Source organism: Marmota flaviventris, chromosome 4, assembly GCF_047511675.1.
Source record: "Marmota flaviventris isolate mMarFla1 chromosome 4, mMarFla1.hap1, whole genome shotgun sequence".
In the NCBI taxonomy this organism is placed as follows: domain Eukaryota; kingdom Metazoa; phylum Chordata; class Mammalia; order Rodentia; family Sciuridae; genus Marmota; species Marmota flaviventris.
The window spans coordinates 24,634,995-24,652,734 of record NC_092501.1 but is presented as its reverse complement, the minus strand read 5'-3'; the positions used below and the strand labels follow the sequence as shown (position 1 = coordinate 24,652,734).

General features: G+C 54.2%; 1 protein-coding gene across 2 annotated transcripts in view; it reads right to left on the bottom strand.

The window, feature by feature from the left end:
• Sh3pxd2a (SH3 and PX domains 2A) overlaps nucleotides 1–17,740 on the bottom strand; it is a 217,337-nt gene that overhangs the window by 48,206 nt on the left and 151,391 nt on the right. The window contains exons 7-8 of one of the 2 annotated variants that reach the window (XM_027930218.2): nucleotides 17,034–17,078; nucleotides 10,726–10,857 (exon numbers count right to left, since the gene is read on the bottom strand). In XM_027930218.2, coding sequence (XP_027786019.1) covers nucleotides 10,726–10,857; nucleotides 17,034–17,078 — 177 coding nt within the window. The remainder of the gene's footprint in view (nucleotides 1–10,725; nucleotides 10,858–17,033; nucleotides 17,079–17,740) is intronic. The other variant, XM_071610941.1, reaches the window with a different exon arrangement.

Sequence of the window (17,740 nt, the reverse complement as noted above, 5' to 3'; positions counted from 1 at the left end):
TGAAGGAAAGAGGAGACTGGACCATCTTCCTGCTTTGCCTAAAGTGCCCCCGCCCCCGCCTTTTAATTAGGGGGAGACACACACACACCAGCACCTTTCTGCTGCAATAGTACAGAAGTGGCTCAAGATTGCTGCTCAGCTGTTCTTTCTCCAGAAATTTAATCTGCAAAGCATTTGGCCTCACAAAGCCCATACCAAAGGTGTCCAGGAATCCACAATCCTGTGATCATCATTACAAACCCAGGGACATTTGCAGCCACTGACCCATTTGGCAGCTGGGGAGACAGGCTGAAGGCTGCCCAACATGGTCAAATTCCCCTCGCCTGCTCCCTCTGTGCTGACTGGCTTGTTTCCAGAGACCCAGGGGTAACAGGGAATCTTAGGAGCTCCAGACCATGCAGATGAAGGGGCTGCTTCCTGCTCAGCTTGGTAAAGACACAATCAGGGGACTGGGAAGCTTGGTCACTAGAAAGCAATCATGGTCACTGCTGTCACTCCTTATCACACTTCTGTTCCTCAGATGATGACAGCAGATGCTCAGAGAGCAAAGTGGCTTGCCTGAGGTCTCCTGACTGGTTGGTGGCTGAGATCGGAGCCTAGATTGATCAAGATCCTCTTATGCAAAGCCTGGTATTCCTTCCACGATGGGACACCAGCTACTCCGCCTACTAACATGACACCCTCAGCACTTTGCCAAGTGCAATCCCTTGACCCAAGGCCTCCAGCAAGAAGTGGGTGTCCAGAACTGCCAGAAAGCTCCACCAAGTCACAGGGAGGTCAGTTGGTCAAGCCAGGCAAAAGAGAAGCCTGTAGTTAACACTGAAGGTGATGGTAAAGAGACCCCAGGCCCTGTGTCCTTGTCACACCTGCTTGCTACCTGCCCTCACAGCCCCTATCACAGCAGCTTAAAATTCTGTCGTAATCAAAAGATAGTGAACGTGCTGAGCCTAGAGAAGTCTGGGGCCTTGTGTGAGCACTGATTAGAAGTACAGAAAACAGACAAGAAAGACAGAGTGTCCAGAAACACCAGGACTGGACGCCTGGCCAACCTCAACAGCAACCACACCCCCTTCCTGGGGGAGAGAGAACGAAAGAGGCTGAGGCCGCAGAGCCTTGTGTCTGAGGGGGGCTCCCAGCCAGCCACAGGACGGCTCCCTCCCTGGACGGCACTTCTCCCTCATCTTGACCCCAACCCTGAGAAGTGGCGTTGCTAACTGGGTGAGTTTGTGTTCTCCAGCCAGGGCACCCGAAGCTCATCTCACCAAGAAGATAGAAAAATGAGTCTTGGAATGCTCGGGGAGGTGCTGAGGGATCCAGCCTCAGCCAAGGGCTGCAGGGCCCAACGTGGGGAGCTCAGCTCAGTAGGGAGGGTGGCCCAGGTGCTCTGAGTACCTCCTGCCCTCCGTGGCATATGCTGCACCTCTCCCTCAGTAGCCCCTGTGACACCAAGGGCCCAGAGCCAACCCTGGCATAAACTGGCTTTGACACTGGCCTTGGGCCATGACATCCCATTCCCAGGCCTCTTTTTCTCTTTCATGGATGGACAGGGGGGGTGTTCCCTGTACCTGACATCTGAGGCCCCTCCAACCATTTTCTTGTTGATAGCAACCATCCCTCAACCAGGTCACTCCTGCCTTCTTCGGCCCTGCTGGTCACGTGGGCCTCACCCCGTTCAGGCCTCGCCTTCTCCAGAAGCCTTCCCCTCTTGGCAGACCAGGCACAGCCCACAGCAGTCATGAAACCTGCTTTGGAGTCCCACCCTCCATGGTAGCAACCCTGTGCTTTCTGCCTTGTGCACTGTAGGGGTGCAGGGGACACAGGGGACTCATTGCATCTGGATTTTCCTCTGCAGGAAGAGAAAGAGCCCTAGAATGCCGTCTGCTTCGGCAATGGGAAGACAGGCAGCTGCATCTTGTCCACCGCTATGCCCCAATGCAGGGTGTACCATAGGGCACACAGTAGGAGCCCTGTTTCTTGACTGACTGAGCAAGCTGCATCCCGAGGAAGCTGTCCCTGGGTGTAGAATTTCACTGAGGTCTGGATGCTGGGGTGAGGGGAGGAAAAGGGGCTGGACGGCAGGTCTCTTCTGGGTGGGGTGGGGTGGGCAACGGGGCCAGGATGGGTGTGCTTGGTTGGATGAGAGGAAGGCAACATGGGGTGGAGCCCTGACCAGCACCAGAGAGACACAGCCCAATGCCACCTCATGTCCTCAGCCTTGTCCGCCAGGGACCTGATGAGCAGACCCACCCAGCCATGCAGACTAGGCCCCCTCCCCAAGGACCCTGTGAGCCCAAAGTGGGACAACTGTGAAACTTTCTTGCTAGTCACTGAGTCAACGTGCTTTTCTTTCAGATCCCCTCTGACCTGCTGCCCCTTGGCCTTTCGCAGGATTGACCTCTGTTTTCTGGCTCTCAGAGGCCTAGGGAACTCACACTGCAAAGCTCTTAGGGGTTTGGCTTTACAAAGAAGTAAAATCCATAGTGTAAGCACTCCAGCCTCCCACCACTAGTCAGAGCACAGTGTTTGAAGCCCGTGCCTCCCTTCCCAGCTGTGCAACCTTGGGGCAAGTCACGTCACCTCTCTGGGCTTCAGTATCCTCCTTGGAAAGACAGAATGCCAATCTCCACCCTGCTTTTTACCAAGATGTTTTAAAATCTGCATGACTTTATATCTTATAAAACATAAAATATTATGATTCAGAAAGAGATCACCTTGAGAAAAATCCAAAAATCCTCTATTAGTTGGCAGGAGCAGGCATTTCCCCAGGTGGCCTTGACCTCCCAGCTGGCCTTCCTAGTGGGATTCTAAGAGAACAGACATGCAGGCTTCTGGCCACTGTGCTGAGGTTCCAGGACATCACCTGTGGCGATGCCAGTGGGTCAGATCCTTAGAGGAGAGAGGGCTCTGCTATCACATGCTGGTCTCAGGCCCCCACATGCAGAGGGCCACTTTACCGCCAGTCCTTGGCAGACTTCCTCTGTTTCTGGCTTTCCCTCATCTCCCGCGGTGCTCCTGGGCCACTTCCCTACAGTCCCATCCAATAAAAGCTTAGGGGAGGCAAACGAACTTTAGCATGAGACCAAGCCATGCCCAGCTGACAGGGAAACATAGAGCTGGACTGAGACAATTAAATGAGACCAAAATAAGAGCTTCAAATAGCACATTTCAAACAGAGGTAGAAATGGCCGTGGGGATACACGAGCCAAAAACTTCCCTCCATTTTCTGGGGCTCAGGAGCTCAGCTTGAGTGTCCTACGGAGGAACGCTGGCTCCCCACAGACTCCTCAGGCGCCTGAGCTAACTGGGTCGCCTGCTTGTTTCCTGCTATGAGGCCAGGATTCTAGATCAGCACTGGGACCCAGAGGATGAGGTTATGGAATCTGAAAAGATGCTGATAGGGGTGAGGGTGGTTACCCTGGGTCACCCCCAACTACCACCAGCATGATTACTGAAAACCCCAGTGCTGAAGGGTGTAATATTGAGCGGCCACAGGATACACTGGGGAAAGAACAAGGAAAGGGCAATTTGTGAGCCCAAATTCCCCGAGGTCCTGACAAATTATACTCCCCAGAAAGTGTCTGCACTACACTCCGCTGAAGTGTTTTATGTAAGAATAGAGGAAATCAGGGGAGATGTTTTCTCTATACTTCAGATGAGGCCTGTCATTTGTACTGGGGACAAAGGGAGTGTGTGCACATGTGTTGGGGTGGCCAGAGGGTCTCTAGTGCTGCCGGTGTACTGGATACTTGTGCAAAGGTAGATCTGGGTAGGGGGAGTGTCCACAGAGCCAACATCAGGACAGGGTGACCGGCTGCTCCACTTGCCCAACTGAGCAGGTGGAAGCCCAGCAGCCAGAGCCTCCCCTGCCTGCTGACTGGCCAGGGCACCTGGCAGCTGGCTCCGGGCAGGTGGCTGGCAGTGCTCACTGCTGACAATAGCCCCAGCAGATCTGGCCAAGGAAAAAGTTATTTCCAGAGTCTCCTTGTTGCCACCAAACCTGTCCCTGTGCCTTCCAGTCACAGCCAGGATAGCCTGCTCTAAACACTGCTCTTCAGGTGGCTCTGCTGCTCACAGGCTTTGGTGGCTAATTTACCCACAGCTTCCCAGCTGCCACTTTTCTTCTGCCCTGGGCACTCACATGCCTGCTTTGCTGTCCCTGTTCCACTGTCCTGCATGTCCCTCTTAGCCTACCAGAACCTTTTCATTTACCAAGGCCCACTCCTCCTCTGAAAGCCTTCCCCACTATGCTAATCTGCTTCCTTGGCATTTAGCTCTATGTCATGTGACAAAGCCACAGCTAGCGGGGGATGTCACTGGTGGGACTCTCCTCTTCCAGCCTTGCATGAAGCCCCCCAATACCCAAGATTGCTCTTGAGTCCTCAAAGAAACTTGAGCTCCAGGGTGGTGGCTGTGGCCAGACCCCAGCAGGTTTGTCCTTGGCCTCACTACCTTAGAGTAAACTTTCTGCTGCTATACACACCTGACTGGCCCTCAGGGCTGACAGCATCCTCAGAACCACTGGGTACAATCAGTTCTCAAGCAGTTGGGGAAATTGTGTCAGAGCTGTCCCTATCCAGTGGCCTTATCAGGGCTCTCATACATTGAGTACTTACTGTGTCCCAGGCCCTAAGCACTGAATTCCTTTTGAATCAGCATATACAACCCTATAGTTGTGGGAGCAATTATTCCCCTTTTACAGTCAAGGAAACTGATGCTTAGGAGACCCAGGAAACTTTGTCCTAGAGTCATCAAATCAAGATTAAAACCAGGCTTATCACTGGGTGTGGGGGGCACATGCCTGTAACCCAGCTACTCAGGAGGTACAGCAGGATTGCAAGTTTGAGGCCTGCCTCAGCAACTTACCAAGACCCTGTCTCAATGTAAAAAATAGAAAGGGCTATGGATGTCACTCAGTGGTAAAGCACCCCTGTGTTCAACCCCAGTACCAAACAAGCAAACAAACAAACAAACAACAACAACAACAAAAAAAAACAACACAAAAAACTGGCTTATCTAACTTGAAATCCATGTTCTTAATTGCTAGGCTAACGTCTCCTCTCCAGCCAGCTTTGTGAAGTGGATAAGGGGCATACCAGAGATGGTCTCAGACCAGAATGGACCTGGGAATTGCTGATTAGGTAGATACAGCAGGGATACATGTGGTGCACTTAGGAAGAGAAGAGCTATCAGAAAACAGTTCTAATGGTTTGGACAGGATCTCCAAATGGAGACTGGTCATGGGAACCAAACTACTTCAAGGCTCTTCCAGAGATAAGAATGCTAGTTCATGTATCTGCAATGCAGACTGCAATAAACCTACCTTTCTAGAAACAGCCTATACTTATCTTTATTGGGACACCCATTTTCTAAGAACAGTGTAGCCTGGAAGCTTCAATTGGCAATTAATGGTTCTTTAGTGAGTAAGTGCCAGAATGTTCAAATCAATTAGTATTCAATATCCATAAAGGCAGGAACCTTATGGGTATGTATCCAATCAGCACAGGGCTGGGGACAAAGGAAGTTTTCAAAAATTATGAAATAAATGAACAAACTAATGAATTCTATATCCATTATATTTCACTCTTATAAAAAGCTCAGGTGGTACATATCACTGCCCCTTTTTTCTAGGCAAAAACAAATGAACTCCTATTTAAATCACATAGTTAGCATTAGATATTTTAGTTTTTTTGTTTGTTTGTTTTTGCTAGGGATCCAACACAGAGTTTTGTGCATGCTAGGCAAGCTATATCCACACCCCATAGCTTTCGGTCTTAAATCCAGTATTTGAATTCAGGTTTCTTTGCTCTTTCCACCATACACAGCTGCTAAACAAGTAAATGGTGGAAACCACCATTTTTTTATTCCTTACCCTCCTCCCCAATATTTCTCTTCTTTAAAACCTGCCCTCAAGAGCCGTTGTTGAAGAGGTAGCCATGCTTACGCTCTTGGTGGCTTCTCCTGAACATAGCTGATTGGACCATAGTGGACATGTGATCTATAGTCTGCCAATTCATTGGCTGACTGGGAACCAATCAGATCCAAACTTCATTTTTTTTTTCCTTTTTAAGAAATGGAGTCTCAAAGCCGGAATGGAGGCGCACTCCTGTAATCCCAGGGGCTCCAGAGGCTGAGGCAGGAGGATTGCGTGTTCAAAGCTAGCCTCAGCAAAGGCAAGGCGCTAAGCAACTCAGTGAGACCCTGTCTCTAAATAAAACACAAAATAGGGCTGGGGATGTGGCTCAGTGGTTGAGTTCAATCCCCGGTTAAAAAAGAAAAGAAAAGAAAAGAAATGGAGTCAAACCATGTTGCCCAAGCTGATGTTGAACTCATGGGCTCCAGCAATCCACTTGCCTCTGCCTCCCAAGTAGCTGAGACTATGGGTGTAGTCACTGCCCAGCTCCAGCATAAAATTTTGAGCTCAGAGAAGCAGAAGCTATTGTCAGGTAGCTATCATAGAGCTTCTGATGCTAACAAGCTAACACCATGTAAACAAGCTGCTATCTGAAGAAAAGAAGGCTGGTCTACACTTAGAAGAGCACAGCTATGATTTCAATCCATTTGGAACCCAAGACAGAGCCAAGAGTAGCTTCTTTTGGCTTGCATAGACTTTCTGGTTCCTAATTTCAGCCTCCTGAGGCTGGGATTTACTTCTCATCCTTGGGTTCAGTGAGATTTTCCTGCAACCTTTCAATAATCTGTTGAGCAAGACAGCCCATTTCTATCCCTTGCTCACAACTCAGTTGGGACCAAAGCGCTGACTTTGGAGGAACCAAAGATTTTCAAGGTTGTTTTCTTACTGGTAAAAATAAGTGGAGGGACCAGAGGAGCTCAAAATGTCTTGCTTCCAAGGAAGTACAAGAACCCCCAGAATATGGTGCCAGTGGCCAGGAAATAAACAGACTCAGAGGAAGAAAGCTGAGGCAGGAAAAATTCTGTTGACTCATCTCCCCACTTCCTGCGCTGGCCTGTATTCCCGAGAAGGAAAAAACAATTCTGGAAAGTTGGAAGCAGTTTTGCTCAACACAGAACTCAGAGAAATCAGGACCCTGGCACCTTCATACTGCCAGATGTTAGGGCTGCTGCCTGCTAGAGGGTGAAGCCAATGTGGTCTTTGGGGCACAAGAATGTTCTACAAAGGAGTCATCTCAGGCACTGCGGCTCACGTCTAGGGTAGAAGGGTTTCCACAAAGCAACAACGGCTGCCATATGCCCTGCTTGGCCTGCAGGGTGGTAAAGCTACCAAAGTTGTTGAATCTTTCTGCTCTATGTCACCCTGTTGATGGACGGAGACAAAATTGTCCTTTCTTGGCAGGGACCCCCCCAGGCTCTGTTTGATCAAAAATGCTTTCCATAAGCTACTCAGGTTCCATTCTTGGGAACCTGTAACTTCTGATTATCTATGTCCAAGGAATGGGTTTATCTTTAGTGCTGGGAAAACATCCTCCTTCTGAGATCTTCTCAGCTGTCACCTGCCTCCAAGTTCAAAGAATCAACTAGCAATAAGCAATATGAATTTCTACTGTCTATGAGCACCATGCTGGCAGAGGGTCTCAGAGACATCCTCTGGCAAGGATGGTCCTGGGAGTTCTGCATTGGCTCTTTTAGCTTATGTCTCTCCCCGGCCCACAGCCCACTTGCCATCTGGGCTCAGCCCATTCTTAGCCTCTCCCAGGAGATCTGTAGGAGGGAGAGATCTCAACTCTTGGACTCTCTGTTACTTCAGCCCCCAAACAGTTAAAAGTGCCTCCTGTGGCCACATAGACTTGTTCCATGATTCTGGTAGAATGATTCCGTGAAGGGCAGGGCCTGGCACCTATTGTTCATTGTTTGTGGACTTGGAATCACCTTCCAGGCACATGGGCTGAGACAGATGAGAGCACAGGGCGCTGGCATGCCCACACCTGCACAGCACTTCCTGGCTAAGGTCCCAGCCAGAGGACCAGAGGTTACCTCTATGGACCCTCTATTTTACTGCCAGCTAGGTGAGAAGGCACCCAGGCAGAAACCTGGCACCCAGCGGGAGGTCTAGGGAGGCAGGGATGGTGCTGACTGGGCTGCTGCCCCAACATGGCTGGTGGAAATGCCTCAACTCGCCCACCGTGTCCCCAGGTCAAAGGCATCACAATTGGGTCTTTGTTCCAGAGTTCAAAAGCCTCACTCACCACTCCTTCCAAAGCCAGCTCCCAGGACGTACAACAGGCTTCCCCCCACCCCCACCCCAGGCCTCCAGCTTCCCTACCAGAGGAACCACCTCCCAAGATCTGCAGTTTGGCCTTCTTCCTTTCTCCCTTCCACCCACTTAGTTCCTCTGGTTGTAAACTCCAGGCCTCCTGGCTTCTGATGGTGACAGAGAGGGTGGGTTTGTATGGGTGGCCACAGCACTCCAGTTCTCTGTGCAAACATCTGCAGCTGAGCAGCTGTCTCTACCCAGGGGAAAGACACTAAACTTCCAGAGAAGCAGGAAAGCTATGCACAGCAAGGCTTTCTCCACCTGACATCGGGGCCCTACTGAGTCCCCCAGTTCACCCCAGGAGAGAGCTCAAGGAAGTCATCTACTCCAGCCCCTGTTCTCAAGAAGCTGCAAGGCTACCTCCATTTTACAGAAGGGATAACTGAGGCCCAGAGAATCAGAAGGACCTGAAGCCAAGCAGACAGCAGGTGATAGGTAGAATCCTGTTTCTAGGGATAGCGGCTCCCTCCCAGGGAGAGAGCCAGATCAGGCTCTTCCAGCCACTCAGGGTGAGGGGGAGATAGGGAGTCATGGGGAACAGATATCTCTGCACCATTTCCAAGTCTAACACAGACATTCATCTTTCCTCCAGGTAGGATTCCCAAGTGTTCCTAGGCTCCGGGAGGTGGGATAGGAAGGGAGAAGACACAAACACCCCTATGCATCTTAAAGTAGAACAGACTTCCTTTCATATGGAGCTTCCTCTTCCGCTATCCTGGCCAGTGGCTGACCCCAAAGACCCAGGAGCTCCTCAACTCCTGCTGCTGCAGGGTTACATGGCTGTGGGTGAGATGCGCAGGTGAGGAGAGAACCTCTAGGAAGAACTGACCTTGTACAGAGAAATGGGCCCGTCTTTTTGAGGTGTAAACCCCCAAACAAGCAAATACCCCTTCTCCTGGCATCTCCCATTCCAGAGACCCCACGGCAATGCCAACTTCCCTAGGGAGCAGGATGGTGGGGCTGGCGATGGGACAGAGGCTGAGGGCAAAGCTGTTGAGGAAGGGACCACTGTGGTGGTTCCTGGAAGTGAAGGGTCAAACCTTGCATTAGAAACGTGGTTCTGCCAGGTGTGCAGTGTCACTGCCAACCACCCTGGCCATGGCTCCAGGCATGAGGACAGAGCCCGACCTCTCTGAGAGGGGAACAGTCTGTGAAGGGCCCAAGCCTTGGAGGTCTGTTCTCAGGGAGCACATTCTGAGGCAGGAGTTAAAAGTGCCTCCTGCACAGGAGCCTGGGCCTGCCTCCCCCAGGAGGCCTGCTGGATTTCCCCAGCCTCTCTGCAGCTACCTGCCACCCAGAGGCACAAGAATCAGGGGCGCAGGATCATTCTAGTTTTACTTTGGGTCTCAGAAGACTCCCCACCCCCCACCTCTGTACCTCAGTCACTCTGTCTACAGAATGGACTAGTAGTCCTTTGGCTTCCTTGGGTTGGGATGTGGCTCAGTGATAGATGACTTGCCTGGCAGGCATGAGGCCCTGGGTTCAATCCCAGCACCAAAAGGAAGGAAAAAAAAAAAAGTTGGTTTGTGTTCCTTTTGGGACCCGGAAAGAGACAGGGAAGAGAGAACAGGCCCCTCCCCTCTGGGAGTGTCCATGAAATACAGTCCAGGGAAGCTCCTGCACACAGGGGCCTGCCCGGTGCAAAATGAAACTGAAACAAGATGCCCAGCAAGCAGTCCAACGCCCCCCAGCAGGCTGTGGGGCTCTGCCAGTAGAAGCGTTGGGTCTAAGGCCCATCCCGATCCCTGCAGGGGCCCACAAGCCCACAACTCGAAACTGACACACTCAGGATCTCCTTTTTCCACCTGCTACCAAAGACACCAAGGGACTTTGGTCTACTCTACAAGAACCTTGGAACCAGCAGTCCCCAGACTGCCACAGATACGGCCCCTACGTCAGCTTCCAAAGACAGAGTGCTGTAGGACCTGGGTGCCTCCCTCAAGGCTCTCTTCCCAGGTCCCCAGCCTCTAGCTCGACAGCGGGCAGTCAGTTCACCAACCAGACTCCAGCCAACTCCCACAGGCCCGGTCCTTCCTTAGGGACTCTGGACCCACAGTGATGTCACGGCCTGCTTTCCCAACCAGCTGGCTGAGTTCTCCGGATCCTTCCAGGACCCCGGCTTAGAATATGGCCCCAACAGGGAAAGCCACGGCTGGACACTGCTGAGCCTGAAGCCACCTTCCCCAGGGGCCTCAGATGGCATGGGGTCCGTGGGCAGGGGCTGAACAGTTATGCCCACGGCTGCCACCCTGGCCTTGCATTCACACAAGCCGGTTAATTACCCCCGAGCCAGGGAGACATTCTTCCACCACCAGGCAAGTTGCTGGCCTGCAGCCCAAACCAACAGGGGGAACTTCAGACTCCTTGGCCTCTCCCTGCCAGATGGAAATAACGTATAGCTGCAGAGGTGGGGGAGGAGGAGGGGAACAAAACCCAGCCAGGCCCGGGAGCCAGGCCGGGGCCCTGAGTGGACAGCCGGATGGCCGGGCACTCACCGCTCTCGTTCTTCTCGATGACATCCACCACCTCCCCGGCCTGGAGGCTCAGCTCTGAGTTCTCTTGCTTCTTATAGTTGGACACCACCACGTACTGTTCCAGGATCATGGGCTCGGCGTTGGTGTCGGCACCTGGCGAGGGCAGAAAGCACGCGGTGAGCCAGCGGCCGGCCATGGCCCCGCGGCCGGGGCGCCCCCTGTCCATCAGCCTCGGGGGAGGCTGCTCGGTCGCCAGTGCTGCTCCGAGGGGCTGCCTGCAGCCAGGGCTCGCAGCTCTCCGGGCCCCAAGGACAGGCCATATAGCAAGGCTCCACACCGGCCCGCTACACTGCGGGGACCGGGGGACATGGGGAGCCAGGGGACAGGGGGAGGAAGAGGGGGAGGACAGAGACAGAGGCGGACAGAGACGGAGGCCAAGGATATTGAGGAAAAGGGCTTCTGCTGAGAAGAGTTAAGTCACAGCCCAGCATTGGGGAGCTGAGGGAGCGGCCTGGGGCCCAAGTGGTCTGTCCAGACGCTGGGGCCAGCAGGAGTGTGTGGAGGGCCCCAGGGGGCGGGTGGGCGGCCCATGAGGGCTGAGGCCAGAGCACAGGAGGGAGAAAGAGGAGAGGGAGGAGGAGGAGGAGGCCCTGCCTCTGCCCCAAGCCCTGTAAACCCAGAGAGAAAAGGCAGCCCTGCTCCCCTCGGGCGGGAGAGGGAGAGAGCGGGAGAGACTTCTCCACAGCCCAGGCCCAGCGAGGAGTCCAGAGGGTTTGAGGCCGCCAATCAGTGGGGTTTACTTGCAACCCTTAAATAGAAACACATGAGACCCATCGAATGAGGAGCTGGGGGTGGAGGCAGGGGAGGAGGAGGGCTCAGACTGTTTACTTGAAACCCAAGAAGAAAGTCCCAGCGCCAGCGCTGGAGAGCCCAGCCCACCCCCCGCCAACTTTTCCTCAAGTTCGGCTCCATTCCTGCCCCTCTGGCTCGCCAAGGGACGGGCACAGACGACCAGCCCCAGGCAGCTTGCCCTGCCCGCGTCCAGAAGGACCTCAGTGGACCTGGCTGCCGTCCTCTCCCCACACAGGGGTGGACTCAGTCTCCCTGTGCCCTGAAGTGCGGGGCTTGAGGGTGCTCATCCTCTACCACCCTCCTGCCACCCTCACCAGCAGTTTCAGGAGCCTGAGGGGACATAGCACAGGGAGGGCAGGTGGGGCCCAGGCTCCCAAGAGCAAATTCTCTGTCCTCCTTGGCCACTGCACCAGTGGGACATTCATCAAGCACCCCACTGGAAGGTGGACAGCCTGGGTACCCATCTCAGCTCCCTGGCTGTGCAGATGTGACATCCTGTGCAAACCTCTTTGCACTTCAACTATTACACTCTCCAACATCCAGGATGTCACGTGCCCTGATAGGAGTGAAAAAAACCCACAAGCCAAAGACTGGCTAGAGCCCTCCTTCGGGAAAACCTTCCCAGCCCACTCCCAGGCCAAATAAAATTCCTAAGTACACTTCTTAAACTGTCCGCCTGCCAGTCAGTTGGGGTAGTGCCCTGTAACCCCAGAACGTGGGAGGCTGAGGCAGGGGGATCACTAGAGCCCAGGGGTTTGAGGCCAGCCTGGGAGACCCTGTCTCAAAAACAAAACAGCATGCCTGCCAATCTCCCTGGAGGCCGGGGTTCCACAGTACTGGCCTGGCTGCAGAAATAGCTGAGGATCTCCTCTCAGCCCCTTGGTGCCTCAACCCACGGCCACAGGCCCTACACTCCTGAGCCTGACTTATGTGCCAGCACCTCACAACAGCCCTCTTTTCCCATTTTACAAACTAATCAGAGGCTCAGAGAGAGCAAGAGACTCACCCCAGTTCCCACCGCTGGTATGGAGAGAACCAAATTCCCCAGTGTTTTTAGGTTCAAGTCCATCTCTCTTTCCATTACAGAACCACCTGATGTCTGTTTCCATACATGTCATTCTTTGACTACAGTGATCCCCAACTTGGTGGCACTGAATCACCTGAGGAGCTGTTTAAAAACACCAGCTTCAAAGGTCCAGGTTCAGGTGGTCAGAACCCAGGAACAAGTATTTTGTAGACACCCCATAATGCCCCATGTTCTGGGGTGCAGCCAGGAATGAGAAGCACTGCTTAGATTTTTGTTGGGCAGCCTAGGCAGGGGGCACCGGCCACAGAACTCTGGGAAACCCCAAGGCTGGCCCTCCTGGTGGGGGATAGAAACCCACTGCCCTGGCGGCTTTCTAACATATAGTGTGGGCCCTGCGGCCCCAGCAGGACTCTTTGGAGACCCAGAAGGGACCCCGCCCCTGCTGAGGTGTGCCACACGAGTGTGTACATGCAGCCCCAGGCAGCCCCTCCACAGGCGGATTGTATTTCAGGCAGAAATGCAACCAACAGCTGGGCAGCAGGCCGGCTCCGCCCCTGCACTCAGATGCTGCCAGCTTCTGTGCCTGCCCTGCCAGCAGGACAGCAGCAGCACTAGGCGAACAGATGTCCCCCACTGTGTCCCCAAGGGACATCAGCTTCCAAGTCCTGGGAGCGCCCCAATTCTACCAGTAACAGCAGACCTCAGTTGAGGCTTCCTCAGGGTCAGTCCTCCGTAAAGTGCCCCACTGCAGTCCTGTGCTGTCTCATTTAATCCCCGTGACAGCCTTATGCAGTAGGCATTGCTGTAGCCCCATTTTACATATGGGCAAACTGAGTCTCAGGAAGGGAAGTGATTTTCCTAAAGTCCCACAGCTGCACCCAAGTCCAGCTGACCTTCACATTTCGGCACCTTACATGGCCAATGGGGTGCCAGGTACCTGGTCTCTAGGGAAGAGTCCCGTCTCACTCTATCCCCAGACACCCTGGCATACAGGTGGTGTCTAAGAAAGACTGTAGTGTGGGATTCTTGCTGCCTCTGTTGGGCAGACCCAAGGACCCATTAGGTGGTGGACACTCTGTGTGAAGTGAATGATCTGGCAAGACACAGGACAGAGGGATCTGGTGTTGTTGAGCCGATCCCGGCCTTACATGCTGAACAGGGGAAAACTAGACAATGGAACTGGAAGAGAGAAGGGGGAGCTGGGGAAACTGAGGCAAAGAGGAGCTCCCGATTTGTGGCCAGAGAATGCTGGAGCAAAGAGGAGGTGCTGGCAAGTGGATCCCATCAGCTCATTTTGATCCACGCCAAGAAAAATTTGAGGCAAGATTTCCAAGGTGGAGGAAAATCTACTCCCTGGCCCCTCCCCCCAGCCTCTGGAAAATTGGTCTGGAGTCTTCTGAAGGCCCACACTCTGGGACACAGGTAGGGAGGTGAAGAGAATGCCGGCCAGCGCTACAGAACTCAGACGGGCTGTAGCTTTTCCTGGAGGCCACTCCTTAGGTTGTGGGACAGACACACAGAAAGACAACTTATCCTTCCTGCTGCCCACCCCTCCCCCAACACAGGCACCCTCTCTGGCATCTGCCTCTTAGGGCGTCACTATGCAGCACTGCCCTGGGGCCAGGGTGGCGGGTGTGCTGGGAGGTGCCAGGACCAGGTATCCAGATGAGAAACTGCTGCTCGGTGGGCCAGGCAGCTGGTGGGCAGTGATGTCATCCCAGAGGCGGCTCTGGATCCCCTCCCAGCCAAAGCTTGGAAAATTGGGGGCTGGAGGAGTCTGCCCAAGAGAAGGGAAGGGAGGGGCAGAGGAGGGAGCCTCTGGTGTTCAGATGAAAAGGGTTTGGCAGAAGCAAGGAGGAGGGCTGGACCCCTTGTAGAGAGCAGAGCCTTCCCCAGGTTGGAAGGGGACTTCGCAGAGCCTCATTCAGAGGCAGACCTTGTGCTGGATCTGCTGGGGCTCCGGGGGTCCCTGGATCCCTGTCCTTCCCTTGCCTCACACCTGTGTTTCTCCAACACCCACCTGGATGGAACCCTGGCTCCTGGTCAATCCTGACTGCCAACTTAAAACTTCTAAACTAGGCCTCTGCCAAGTCAGTCCCGTGCTCCGGCATCTTCAGTGGCTCCCTGTTACCTACAGAATAAAGGCTGGATTCAAGCCCGATCTTTCTTGCAATCTAAGCTCAAGTTCCTTGACGCCCTGCATGCTTTCATGAAATATTCATGATTCAAAACACATGCATTGAGCACCTACTGCGTGCCAATGACAAAGTTTTATGCAAGATCTGACTTTCTTAGCCTTTGCTGCAGCCCCTGCCCTTGCCTGGAATGCCTTCCCTTCTCTTTGCCAAACCCAATTCTCCCCTAACATTTCTGCCCCTGCAGAAGGCTCCCCCATCACCCTAGCCATGGTGCCCCCTCCTGTTCTCTCCTGGATTTTTGTGTTGGGCATGGATGCCCAACCAGACTGTGTGCTTCATTCCACAGTCTCCATGATGAGTGGTGACACCCCAGGACAGGTGCCATAGGATGGGACAAAATCATTATGAGATTCATCCATGCAAAAGCTTAGGAGCTGAGGGTCAGGTCCAGTCCTGCTTTACCTTTACTTGCTCTATCCTGGGGAGGACACTTAACCTCTCTGAGATGCAGCTTCCTCATCTGCACACAGGGAAAAAAAGCAGAACCTCGTGGCTGCTCTGAGCATGGAGTGAAGTTACCGGGGTTAAAGTCCGATGTAAACTGTAGGGCTGTGTCTCTGCAACATGCCTCTCCCATACCCACCTCCAGGCAGGCAGCCAGCACTTGCCAGCGGGAAACAGCCAGACCAGAGCTCCCTGGGCCCACTCCGGGGTGGATGCCAGACTAAGCAGCCCCCAGACCCTTATCTATTAGCATCTTTAGCACCAACCAGTCACCTCTGAGTTTCCTGTCTCAAGACTTCTCCAACAACTTCTCAAGACTTTTGAGACACCAAAGCCCAGAGAAACCTGGTGACTTGCCTGAGACCCCAACACTGGACTCCCCTCAGCCAAACTGCCTCTCCTGGGTCTCTGGCTCCAAGCAGCGGGGCTCCTCCTGAGAAGACAGGTCATGTGGTGGCCTCTGCCCCAGGATCCCTATCACTCTCCCAATCCTGGGCATGCCACCAAGGCCCCTCCAGCCCCTCACAAGCCTCTCCCAGGCTGCATTGGGGCTGCTGGTCTCTCAGCTATACGTTTGGTGAATAAAATGTATCGCTGTGGGCCAAGTGGCTCACTGGCTCATGCAGAGGGGAAAAAGGGACAGGCGCCCAGTGATTAGCTCAGGCCCCAGCCCCTCGTCACAGGGAACACCAGAAGGATGATTGCAAGGGAAGCAGGCCCCCCCACCACCACTGCCTCCTCTTCTCCTGGCCCCTCTCCCAGGACTTCGGCCTCCCATTCCCTGCCAACAGCTGTGGTAGGGAGGGCTGGGGCCTGGGCTTTAAGCCCTGGAGCCAGCCCCGCCCCCTCTGACCCTCGACCCTTCTGCTTTCCCTCCAAGCCCCCAGCCTGCATCTCTGCTCTTAGAAATGAAGGGGCCCCATGGAAGACCATTCTGGAAATCCCATCCTTCCCTTGATCATCTCTGTCCAGGCACTGAAAATCCTGATGTTCGGGTTTTTTTTTGTTTGTTTGTTTGTTTTTTCTTGACATTGTCTAGCAAGACCAAAGGCTAAAGTCAAGTCCCTGACCCATGGCCCAGTTCTACCCAGACACAGGCCAAGGCCCCTGTCCCTGAGGGCCATGTGGGCCAGCGGGCCAAAGCCTTGAAAACCCCCAGGCTAGCGGCAGCTTCAATATCTGTATTGCTGGGTCCTGGGAGCTGTGACCCACCCTCGGTCACAGTCACAAGACAGCCCCACCTCCTACCCCAAATCACCAGTTCCCCACTGAGATCTCTGGAAACCGGCTTGGCACAAGGACCTCAGCTCCCTGCCTTGGTTTAACCACCTGAAGTGAGACCAGTCACCTTTGCCTGGCCTGCCCCACATTCACAGGGTCAGCCAATGAGATAATGCCAAAGAGAACGGTAGCCCACCACCGCCCGAGCGCTTTCTGTGTGTCAGGATCCCCAAGGTAGCATTACACCCCCCCAGAGGGGTTGCGCAAGCCGCTCCAGGCGGCTCAGCCAGGACGTGGCAGAGCCGGGCTTCAAACCCACACACCCTGTGGCCAGAGCACATCTGCTCATAGCTGTGCTGCGTGGTCAGCACCCCACAAAGGGCTTCAAGGCTGGATCTGAGAATGAAAAAGGGGTAGCCTGGCAGGCAGAGGGCACGGTGAGTGCCAGATGCCCTGCATGCCGACAAAGGGCTGCCGCAAGTCACAGGGAAACAAGCCGAAAGGAGCCCGCGGGCACCGGCTCCGGAGCATGCGCGCTGGGACCCACATGTTCACATGCACGCAGGCACATGCACACCGGGCAGTACCTGTCACGTCCTTCTTGGGAGACTCAGCCCAGCTGGACAGCCACACTTCAGAGTCCCCCGAGAGAGCAAGCAGCAGGAGAGGAGAACCAGAGGAGAGAGAACCGTTAGACAGGCAGGAGGTCCACCCGAGTGCTGCAGGCGCCGCTGGATCAGCAGCCGGGGGCGGAAGGCGGGGGAGGGGAGGGGAGTGATTTCCTGGCCCTGGGATGGCTGCTGGGCGTGGGCCTGTGTGATTACAGAGGCTGGGACCGGGATAATGAGGTGTCTGTCGAAACGCAGGAATCCTCTGGAGCGCAGAGAATCCTACGCAAAGCCTCCCTGCAGTGGGACCCTCTGGTTCCAGGGCCCTGCAGCAGGCAGCCCTCTCTTCTCTGTGGCCATGTGGGTGGCTGGCCCCACAGAGCTCCGGAGATTCTGGTGAGCTAACAGGCTGAGCAGCCTGGACCCAGAAGCTCAAATGTAAGGGCTGGGGCACTCAAGGCCAGGCTCCAGGTTTTGGGGTGCCAATCTACTAAGTACCCTTGCTCAGCTCTTGCCACAGCCCCACCCAGTGAGAGTGGAAGGGAGTCTCCCCGACAGAGCCTCACTCCTGGCTCTAGGCAAGAGGGACCTCTAGTGACCAGGACATGACCGTTGTGCTCCATGCTCAGACAATGGTGTTCCATCTGGGCCTCAGTTTCTCACCTGTAAAATGGGGTTAAGTTATC